The following is an 11,432-nucleotide window of genomic DNA, read 5'->3' as shown; positions in this document are numbered from 1 at the left end:
TTTCATAGGTGGTATAGCTGACAATTGCTAGCATTTATTTACAAGTTAAGATGCACAAAAAAAAAGGAAAACGTGTGCTCGTGTCACATAAAGTTTATGAATAACGGGCAAGGTAAAATAGGAAAATTAAAAGGGTGCTGTTCCCCTTTTAATGGATATTGTGACTCATTTAAAAACACTGTATTTAACACTACAAACCATTTACTAATTTATTTCCTTGCCTAATGATCCGGAACACAGTCCAGATTTTATAGAAGCCTCGCAGTAGACCATTAGTGAGTCTGCCAAAGTCCATTCTAAGACGACTTCCAAAAAGGAAACGTTATTTTCCTGTGTGTGTTCTCATGTGTCTTTGAATTTTTTTAGTGTCAGAGAATCTTTGACCACACACTGAACAACTATAAGGTTTTTCTCCTGTGTGCGTTCTCATGTGTCTATGCAATATAGGTTTATTCGAGTATCTTTTACCACAAACTGAACAACTGAAAGGTTTTTCTCCTGTGTGAGTTCTCATGTGTATTTGCATATTACATTTTTTGGAGAATATTTTACTGCAAACCGAACAACTAAATAACTTTTCTCCTGGGTGCGTTCTCATGTGTGACAGCATCGTTCCGCTCTGAGAAAATCTTTTGCCACAGTTTGAGCAAATGAAAGGTTTTTCTCCGGTGTGTGTCCGCATGTGTCTAGTCAAATCAGCGTTTTTAACAAATCCTTTTGAGCAAACTGAACAACTGAAAGGTTTTTCTCCCGTGTGTGTTCGCATGTGTTGAGTCAAATCAGCGTTTTTAACAAAGCCTTTTGAACAAACTGAACAACTGAAAGGTTTTTCTCCTGTATGCCTTTTCATGTGTATTTGAATATTACCTCTTTGGGAAAATCTTTTGCCACAAACTGAACAAATGAAAGGTTTTTCACCTGTATGAGTTCTCATGTGTATTTGCATATTATGTTTGTGAGATGATATTTTACCGCAAACTGAACAACTGTAAGTTTTTTCCCCTGTCTGTGTTTTCATGTGTGATTCCATATTTACATTAACATGTGACAATGAGTCGTCACTATCTGATAGTGGAGCTAAGAGGTTGTCTGCTTGTGATCCTCCACAGTGGTCTCCATCTTCTTCTGATGTCATATGTTGTGGTGAGCTGCTGCTTGGAGGCTCCACCTCCCTCTTCTCCTTACTTAGACTGTGATGAAGCTGTGAGGACTCGGGTGGTTTGTCTTCATGGTCTTCAATCTTCACAGAGACAACAGTCAATGGAAACTTGGTGAGATCAGCCTCCCCCTGCCCTAGAATACACTCTCCCTCCTGAGTGATCCAGACATTCTCCTCTTCTTCTTTAATGTTGGGGGGTTGTGGATCCTCCTGCTTCAAAGGGGAGCGCACTTCCAGCAACAGAGAGAGAGGTTCTTTTTGATGACCAATCAGCTGCTGGACATCTAGAGGAAAAATAGGAAGTATTGTGAAATACGATGATGGGTAAAACACGCTACTCGTAAAAGGCGTGTACCTTCTTCCCTATCTTACTTATCGATGCACAAATAGGGATGTGACAATTACCAGTATTAATGATAAACCACAGTAAAACTCCTGGTTTATATGTGTATATTCACCAATACTATAAAATAAAGTATGCTGACATCTGCGTGACAAAAGGTAAATAAACAGTAGCCATATTGAATGTTTGCCTTCATTTAAAGGGGAACATTATCACAATTTCAGAAGGGTTGAAACCAATAGAAATTAGTTCCGAGTGGCTTATTTTATTTTTCAAAGTTTTTTTCAAAATTTTACCCATCACGCAATATCCCGAAAAACTGCTACAAAGTGCCTGATTTTCACCATCGCTATATCCACCTGTCCGTTTTCCTGTGATGTCACTGCGTGATGCCAATACAAACAAACATGGCGGATAGAACAGAAAGATATAGCGACATTAGCTCGGATTCAGACTCGGATTTCAGCGGCTTAAGCGATTCAACAGGTTACGCATGTATTGAAACGGATTGTTGGAGTGTGGAGGCAGATAGCGAAAACAAAATTGAAGAAGAAACTGAAGCTATTGAGCCATATCACGACAGACAACCGCAACGAGGACAATTTTGGCGATCGCCTTCCAACCAACGATTGCATCTTTTGACAACTGGTGCAACTTGAATCCGTCGATTGGAATGTGTTTGTTTGGCATTAAATGTGGGTGGAGGGAAAGGCTGGATGCAAATTTAGCTACAAATGAGGCATAATGATGCAATATGTACATACAACTAGCCTAAATAGCATGTTAGCATTGATTAGCATGCCGTGACCATTGATATGTCTGATTAGCACACTCCACGTAAGTCAACTTGAATCTGTCCCTGTTAGTGTTGTTACACCCTCCCACAACACTCCGACGAGGCATGATGTCTCCAAGGTACGGAAAACAGTCGAAAAAACGGAAAGAAACAGCTGATTTGACTTGGTGTGTGTAATGTGTTTGAGTAAATGGCGGATTGCTTCCTGTTGTGACGTCACGGGTGAAAGGTCATTGCTCCGACAGCGAACAATTGAAAGGCGTTTCAATCGCCAAATTCACCCTTTTAGAGTTCGGAAATCGGTTAAAAAAAACATAGGGTCTTTTTTCTGCAACATCAAGGTATATATTGACGCTTACATAGGTCTGGTGATAATGTTCCCCTTTAAGGGGGACGTCCTCTAGGTCAAATGGTTGTAACCCAGCAATTACATTGTTGATGATTAATGATTTTTTTTTTTTAAATGGTCGTGTTAAAACACAAGTATGTCTCCAACGTGAGAGAGAATGTTGGACCCTGGATGAAGATCTGTCTGTAACAGATTTTCATACAGGGTTAACAGGGTCATCTGTTACAAACATTGTATTAGATGATATCTGGATGTTCCGCTTACTTGGACTGTGATGAAGCTGTGAGGACTCAGGTGGTTTGTTTTCATGGTCTTCAGTCTTCACAGAGACAACAGTTAGTGGAAACTTGGTGAGATCTGCCTCATCCTGCCCTAGAATACACTCTACCTCCTCTTCTTCTTTAAAGTGGGGCGGTTGTGGATCTTCCTCTTTGACAGGATGGGGATGGGGTTCCTCTTGCTTTAAAGTAGAGTTCTCCCCCCAAGACCTCGGTAGACTATCTCTCTGATCTACAATCAGCTGCTGGACATCTGCAAGACACAAAACCAACAATGTTTAACTCAGGCGTGTGGCATAATAAATAATTGCTTAGAGTAACATGACGTCACACAAGGTTCATTGAATATGTGTGGTGGTCAAGCCGGCGTCTATTCTCAATGGATATTGGACGCCATTTAGGCTTTCTCGGACAAAATAGCCCTATGATTGTGTTGTTTTCCGCTGTACAAATCGCAATAAGGATAAACCTTTCTTCAGAGTTCGTCAAGAGGTATTCAAGAAGAGCGCTAGATTTTACAAAAGACGACGAGAAAAGTAGCATGCACTCCAGTCCAAGGAAGCTGGGTCAAAATAGGCACAATTTTGCAGTGATCACTTCGTCAAAGGTTTGTTTGATACATGTTTGTAACGTTTAGTATTTCTCATAAAAATATTATCTTGATATTATTTGTATTTAAATTTTTAACAACCATAAACCAGAGAGTCAGAGTCAATGATGCTTTGTAAGGAAAGGTACTTTTACGTCTCCCCTCTTGTTTGGTTTGTACACAAATGTGTCAGAGTACAGATGACAACGGGACAAAAATCAAATATGGTGATGATTCAGTGATTGTTTGTTTGTTAAATAGATATGCAGTGTGAGCTGTAGGGTGTTAGTCCTCGCAAGACGCAATGTTGACCTCACCCGAGCAAAAACAATGCATATTTATCCGGGAGAGTCTTGATAGCGATTTCCTTGACCCAGCCACACACAAAGAAGTTGTAGACCTCCATGTGTTTTCAAGCTTTTATCTGTTCTGTCCTGTGGACTGACGACTGGAGCACAAAATAGTTTGATATGTCTGGGAACTCCACCAACGTATAAGCCTTGATGCTAACCGACAAAATCCTTTTTTTAATAAAGTAGAGAAAGATTTCATTGCATGGTTTGACTTTGTTGTCCTTTTCTGCTTTTTGCAGGAAGATTTATGTAATTCGTGTGCTGCTTGCTGCACATAAGCCATCTTGGCTTGGTTGACCACCACTGGTTTTCACTCCCGGGAAGAAGTCAGGTGACAGAATACAAGTGTAGCAAGTGTGCTGCTAACTAATGTTTACACCACTATATGAGTAGTAAGGATGGAATATAAAGGAGAGGTAGGCAAATTAATTTAGAGAGCCCCTTATTGGCCGGGAAGGAGAGTAACGCTTCAACACAAGTGCTAGTTTTTACGTTCTTTTAGGCTAGGCCTCTTTAATAGCTCGCCATTAATTGTGGGAACCTGGCCTGTAGAGCAGTACCAAGGTCCCAGTATATCATAATGTAAATTAATATTAAGGTCAGATAAACTTTACTGACTGTACTACAAACCCCGTTTCCATATGAGTTGGGAAATTGTGTTAGATGTAAATATAAATGGAATACAATGATTTGCAAATCATTTTCAACCCATATTCAGTTGAATATGCTACAAAGACAATATATTTGATGTTCAAACTGATAAACATTTTTTTGTTGCAAATAATCATTAACTTTAGAATTTGATGCCAGCAACACGTGACAAAGAAGTTGGGAAAGTTGGCAATAAATACTGATAAAATTGAGGAATGCTCATCAAACACTTATATGGAACATCCCACAGGTGTGCAAGCTAATTGGGAACAGTTGGGTGCCATGATTGGGTATAAAAGCAGCTTCCAAGAAATGCTAAGTAGTTCACAAACAAGGATGGGGTGAGGATCACCACTTTGTAAGCAAATTGCCGAAGAGTTTTGGAACAACATCTTTCAACGAGCTATTGCAAGGAATTTAGGGATTTTACCATCTAAGGGCCGCAGTCCTGGGTTCAAATCCAGGCTCGGGATCTTTCTGTGTGGAGTTTGCATGTTCTCCCCGTGAATGCGTGGGTTCCCTCCGGGTACTCCGGCTTCCTCCCACTTCCAAAGACCTGTACCTGGGGATAGGTTGATTGGCAACACTAAATTGGCCCTTGTGTGTGAATGTGAGTGTGAATGTTGTCTGTCTGTCTGTGTTGGCCCTGCGATGAGGTGGCGACTTGTCCAGGGTGTACTCCGCCTTCCGCCCGATTGTAGCTGAGATAGGCGCCAGCGCCCCCCGCAACCCCAATAGAGAATAAGCGGTAGAAAATGGATGGATGGAAGGTCCGTAAAATCATCAAAGAATCTGGAGAAATCACTGCACATAAGCCATGATATTACGGACTTTTGATCCCTAAGGCGGTACTGCATCAAAAAGCGACATCAGCGTGTAAAGGATATCACCACATGGGCTCAGGAACACCTCATAAAACCACTGTCAGTAACTACAGTTGGTCGCTACATCTGTAAGTGCAATTTAAAACTCTACTATGCAAAGCCAAACCCATTTATCAACAATATCCTGAAACGCCGACGACTTGGCTTGGCCCGAGCTCATCTAAGATGGACTGATGCAAAGTGGAAATGTGTTCTGTGGTCTGACGAGTCCACATTTCAAATTATATTTGGAAACAGAGGACGTGGTGTCCTCCAGAACAAAGAGGAAAATTACCATTCAGATTGTTAGAGGCGCAAAGTTCAAAAGCCAGCATCTGTGATGGTATGGGGGTGTATTAGTGCCCAAGGCATGGGTAACTTACACATCTATGAAGGCACCATTAATGCTGAAAGGTCCATACAGGTTTTGGAGCAACGTTATCATGGACGTCCCCTGCTTATTTCAGCAAGACAAGTGTTACAACAGCGTGGCTTCGCAAAAAAAGAGTGTGGGTACTTTCCTGGCCCGCCTGCAGTCCAGACTTGTCTCCCATCGAAAATGTGTGGCGCATTATGAAGCGTAAAATACGACAGCGGAGACCCCGGACTGTTGAACGACTGAAGCTCTACATAAAACAAGGATGGGAAAGAATTCCACTTTCAAAGCTTCAACAATTAGTTTCCTCAGTTCCAGAACGTATATTGAGTGTTGTTAAAAGATAAGGTGATGTAACACAGTGATTAACATGCCCTTTCCCAACTACTTTGGCACGTGTTGCAGCCGTGAAATTCTAAGTTAATTATTATTTGCAAAAAAAAATAAACTTTATAAGTTTGAACATCAAATATGTTGTCTTTGTAGTGCATTCAATTGAATATGGGTTGAAAAGGATCTGCAAATTATTCTATTCCTTTTACATTTACATCCAACACAATTTCCCAACTCATGTGGAAACGGGGTTTGTAATAAACCCAACACCAGTGAGGTTGGCACATTGTGTAATTCGTGAATAAAAACAGAATGATTTGCAAAAATCCTTTTCAACTTATATTCAATTGAATAAACTGCAAAGACAAGGTATTTAATGTTCGAACTGAGAAACTTAACTTTTTTTGTGTGCAAAAAATCATTAACTTAGAATTTAATGGCAGCAACACATTGCAAAAAAGTAGGCAGGGGGGCCTTTTTACCACTGTGTTACATGGCCTTTCCTTTTAACAACACTCAGTAAACGTTTGGGAACTGAGGAGACCAATTTTTGAAGCTTTTCAGGTGGAATTATTTCCCATTCTTGCTTGATGTACAGCTTAAGTTGTTCAACAGTCCGGGGTCTCCGTTGTGGTATTTTAGGTTTCATAATGCGCCTCACATGTTCAATGGGAGACAGGTCTGGACTACAGGCAGGCCCGTCTAGTAGTCACACTCTTTTACTATGAAGTCACGCTGTTGTAAAACGTGGCTTGGCATTGTTTTGCTGAAATAAGCAGGGGGGGCCATGATAATGTTGCTTGGATGGCAAAATGTGTCTTTTAGCATTAATGGTGCCTTCACCGATGTGTAAGTTACCAGTACCATCACAGATGCTGACTTTTGAATTTTGCGCCTATAACAATCTGGATGGGTATTTTCCTCTTAGGCCTGGAGGACACGGCGTCCACTGTTTCCAAAAACAATTTGAAATATGGACTCGTCAGACCACAGAACACTTTTCCACTTTGCATCAGTCCATCTTAGATGAGCTTGGGCCCAGCGAAACGTTTCTCGGTGTTGTTGATAAATGGTTTTTGCTTTGCATAGTAGAGTTTTAACTTGCGCTTACAGATGCAGCGATAAACTGTAGTTACTGACAGTGGTTTTCTGAACTGTTCCTGAGCCCACGTGGTGATATTCTTTACACACTAATGTCACTTTTTGATGCAGTACCGCCTGAGGGATCGACGGTCTGTAATATCATCGCTTACGTGCAATCGTTTCCCCAGACTCTCTGAATCTTTTGATGATATTACGGACCGTAAATGGTGAAATCTCTAAATTCCTTACAATAGCTGGTTGAGAAATGTTGTTCTTAAACTGTTGGACAATTTGCTCACGTATTTGTTCACAAAGTGGTGACCCTCGCCCCATCCTTGATTGTGAATGACTGTGCATTTAATGGAAACTGCTTTTATACCCAAACATGGCACCCACCTGTTCCCAAATAGCCTGTTCACCTGTGGGATGTTCCAAATAAGTGCTTGATAAGCAGTCCTTAACTTTCTCAGTCTTGCTTGCCACTTGTGCCAGCTTTTTTGAAACATGTTGCAGGCATCATAATCCAAATGAGCTAATATTTGCCCGTGACCTTCGATTTGCGATTTACACAACGTGCCAACTTCACTGGTTTTGGGTTTTGTATATTCACAATTTTCAACATTCAATGTAATAGAATAGAAACATATTTTGTAATTACATTCAAGACATTAAATACAATGTACTATGTTATTTCTACATGTCATATAAATCAAAGTGATTAAGCATTAAATACCATCTTTCCAAATGGTAGTTAAGAGTTCACCTCCATCCATCCATCCATTTTCTACCGCTTCTCCCTTTTGGGTTTGCAGGAGCCTATCTCAGGTGCATTAGGGCGGTAGGCGTGGTACACCCTGGACAAGTCGCCACCTCATCACAGGGCCAACACAGATAGACAGACAACATTCACACACACTAGGGCCAATGTAGTGTTACCAATCAACATATCCCCAGGTGCATGTCTCTGGAGGTGGGAGGAAGCCGGAGTACCCAGAGGGAACCCACGCAGTCATGGGGAGGACATGCAAACTCCACACAGAAAGATCCCGAGCGCAGGATCGAATCCCAGACCTTCGTATTGTGAGGCAGATGCACTAACCCCTTTCCCGCCGTGCTGCACAGTGCTTTTCAAATACTTTGTTAGGAAAAATACCCACACAGCAGGAGACTCCTATACGGATCTGCCTTCAAGTCGCCCAACCCGCGTTACTGTCACTTTTGTTTTGGCTCCGCCTAGAGAATCCGCTCCGCCTCTGAAAATTGTACAGTCAGACAGCGGATACGGAGCTGACCCGTGTCTGATCCGCTTACGCGGACGCGGTAAACAAACTGGTATGCACCACCCTTCCGCCTAGGCGGAACCTGAGCTGACCAATGTCTGATCCGCGGACGTGGCCGCGCGTATAGGGGCGTGAACTAGCTAGGTCAAGCTACGCGCATGATCCAAGATCGATCATTTCTGGATTTCTGGACTTTCTTTGCTGAAACACAACATAAGTATAGATGTATTGATTTATTGCTACATTCACAGTAATGACCGGCCTTTGTGTTTCTATCATCACTTATGTATGATTGTAATGACGTTGTTTGATAGGAATAGCAGTAAAACTTTATATTCTGTAAAAAAAAAAGCTATTTTATTTAAAATGGAATAGCAATTTTGGCAAAATATGTTATGGTAGTTAAGTAAAGTTTTGTTTGAACATTTTGGATGTCATGCACACCTATACCCTGATCACAAACTCATAGTTTATGCACCTCTTATTTTAACCACCACCTGTCATTTTAAATCATGTTTCTTTTTCAAATGTAATCTCCTTAATACCTATCTCATATTTTGTATTGTGTAAGCATACTTGGCTTTAGATGCCACATACCATAAACATAAACGTATCTGTCTTGTAATCTTGTTTGATTACAGGTGATGTGAGAAAAAATGTGGTGACAAGGTCAGTCACCGACGCTGAGGTCACCAAACACGCAATCAGGTTTTCAACCTGGCGGCGGATCGGGCAGCGAGGAGACAAGTCCCCCCTCCACCTCCACAGACGGATCAGGAGGAATGGAAATTTACCAATAAACAACCTTTGATTTAACTTCTTGTCATTCACCAGTTAATTTTCTGATATGTTAGCTGTGCATGGAGCAGCATTTCGTTGAAGTTGTAGCCTAATAGATTAAATATTTATATTTACTATATTTACTATTTTTATATATATATATATATATATTTACTTTATAGAGTGAATTGACCATTTTCTGTTTCTGCTTATTGATAATATTGTTAGTTTAAAAATACAAGGCAATGCATATTTAAGGTTAGGCCTATATTGCTGTAGTAGGGCCTAGTGATAGTGTTAGTTTCCTATTTTATCCTACAGCAAGAACAGAAGGGATTTTGAAAATAAGATAAACGGGTCCAAAATGGACCCGGGCCAGATGAGCCAGGGTTTTTATGGGTCCGTTGCTGGTCTGCGGCGAATGTATGTGCGGGTCCCGAGCGCACCCGCCGCTGGGGTAAGGTTTTGATCATGGATGCGGAGCGGATCCAGCTCGGAGCCACGGCGGGTACGCAACCCACCTCTGTGGCGGATCCATTCCTGAGGACCGGTGGATGCCGATACGGGTCCGTTTCGCGGGTCCGTTTCGGAAAGCGCGATACCTCCGCGGGGAATCTGCCGCGGAGTCGTTTTGCTGTGTGTGTAAGTATTAGAAATTAAAAGAAAATATCCCCCAAGCAACTACAAATAGTATAATTTGTCTATTGAATGGTTATAATCACACCTCTGCATACCATTGTAAGCTAGTGGTTAGCGTGTCCGCCCTGAGATCGGTAAGTCGTGAGTTCAAATCCCTTTAGTCATACCAAAGACTATAAAAATGGGACCCATTACCTCCCTGCTCGGCACTCAGAATTAAGGGTTAGAATTGGGGGTTAAATCACCATAAAGGATTCCCGGGCGCGGCACCGCTGCTGCTCACTGCTCCCCTCACCTCCCAGGGGGTGATCAAGGGTGATGGGTCAAATGCAGAGAATAATTTCGCCACACCTAGTGTGTGTGTGACAATCATTGGTACTTTAACTTTATTAAAATAAAAGTAAACAACAAACCGGTCTTTCCTCCTCACCTACCACTGTGGTGCCAATGAAGCTAAATGCTGTTCATCATCATCTTTTATTGATATTCCCCGAAATCACACGCGCCCCGCCTGGCATCGTTTTTTTTTTTCATGTTAATGATGAAATATACAGTTAGTAAACATGTGAGAGTAAGAAGTAAACAAACCTGTTCTGTGCAACACAACTTGAGGCTTCTTGAAGACAGCGTCCAGCAGTTGACGTTGTCGCTCCTTCGCCTCTTTTGTTCGAAAAAGTTCCTCATCGTACTCTGCTATCTTTCTTTCGCACATTTTGGCACACTCCCAACACTTTACACCTTGATTTGGCCTCTGCTTGGCGACGTGTTGAAAGCTGCTGACAAAGAGACGCGGGAGCTAACAAGCTAAGCTAACTAGCAGGCTAGGTAAAGCTAGCCTCGGAAGCTTCAAAGTTCACGGAGACGAGTCGAGTTTATCCTGACACGAAGAATGAATAAAGTGTAGTTTGTCACACGGTATACGAATTAGTACACAGGTGAACATGAGAGATAAACGTAGACTTAAAGACCACAGTGCTGTGTTACGTCCGTGGTAGTGTCCAAACATGACTTCGGCTTCCTCTTCTTCTGTTTGTAACTATGTGGGCACAGGAAGTCTTTCGTCTTTGGACTCTGGGTCTAGTGTCCTCTGGTGGCCCAACTGTGAACGGCAGTTTAGTGACCAAAGTGTTTGGAAACGAGAAAACGATGTCATCAAGTACATAACAATTGTAGAAAAAAGAAAATAGATAAAACTATGAAGATAATAAACAACTCAGAGGGGTCCCTGTTCAATGTATAAAAACTTTATTATTCTCATTTCTATGTACATTTATTGTTCACACTATTAAATTTTATTTAGATAAACATAATAGGACATTGTTGACAAAAAAAAGTACTTTGGTACAATGATGTAGCATTACTCATTGCTGCAGCAGTCTAACGTTGTGTCAGTCACCAATATGGTTAGCTAGCATTTTATATTCACGGTAGGAAATAAACAAACCGCCATTCTTTCTTTGGTCCAGGATCTTACTGCACCGTTTATTCTGCGCATGCTCACAACACCATTTCAGTGCACGCAGGCACATGACGTCACTACGTAAGATATTCAACATGGCT

General features: G+C 41.5%; 1 protein-coding gene across 2 annotated transcripts; it reads right to left on the bottom strand.

Annotated features, from left to right (window-relative positions):
- Window positions 1–10,923, bottom strand: LOC133538152 (zinc finger protein OZF-like). 2 transcript variants are annotated; one of them, XM_061879499.1, is made up of 4 exons: window positions 10,461–10,923; window positions 3,036–3,178; window positions 2,912–2,966; window positions 1–1,443 (listed from the first exon to the last, which is right to left on the bottom strand). In XM_061879499.1, the coding sequence occupies exons 1-4, from the start codon at window positions 10,582–10,584 to the stop codon at window positions 323–325; spliced, it is 1,443 nt and encodes a 480-aa protein (XP_061735483.1). In that variant the 5' UTR covers window positions 10,585–10,923; the 3' UTR covers window positions 1–322. The 2 variants fall into 2 exon arrangements, with proteins under 2 accessions (XP_061735483.1, XP_061735482.1); XM_061879498.1 differs by having other exon boundaries at window positions 2,912–3,178.
- Window positions 10,924–11,432: the final 509 nt, after the last annotated feature.

Source organism: Nerophis ophidion, linkage group LG19, assembly GCF_033978795.1.
Source record: "Nerophis ophidion isolate RoL-2023_Sa linkage group LG19, RoL_Noph_v1.0, whole genome shotgun sequence".
In the NCBI taxonomy this organism is placed as follows: Eukaryota; Metazoa; Chordata; class Actinopteri; order Syngnathiformes; family Syngnathidae; genus Nerophis; species Nerophis ophidion.
The sequence above is the reverse complement of the archived record's forward strand: the minus strand, read 5'-3'. Positions and strand labels throughout refer to the sequence as shown.

Coding starts and splice junctions, on each gene's coding strand:
- LOC133538152 (XM_061879498.1), bottom strand. CDS start 10,584: ATGTGCGAAAGAAAGATAGCAGAGTACGATGAGGAACTTTTTCGAACA. Junction 3,179..10,460: donor AGTTGTGTTGCACAGAACAG/GTTTGTTTACTT, acceptor TGTGTCTTGCAG/ATGTCCAGCAGCTGATTGTA. Junction 1,444..2,911: donor ACAGCTTCATCACAGTCCAA/GTAAGCGGAACA, acceptor TTTTTCCTCTAG/ATGTCCAGCAGCTGATTGGT.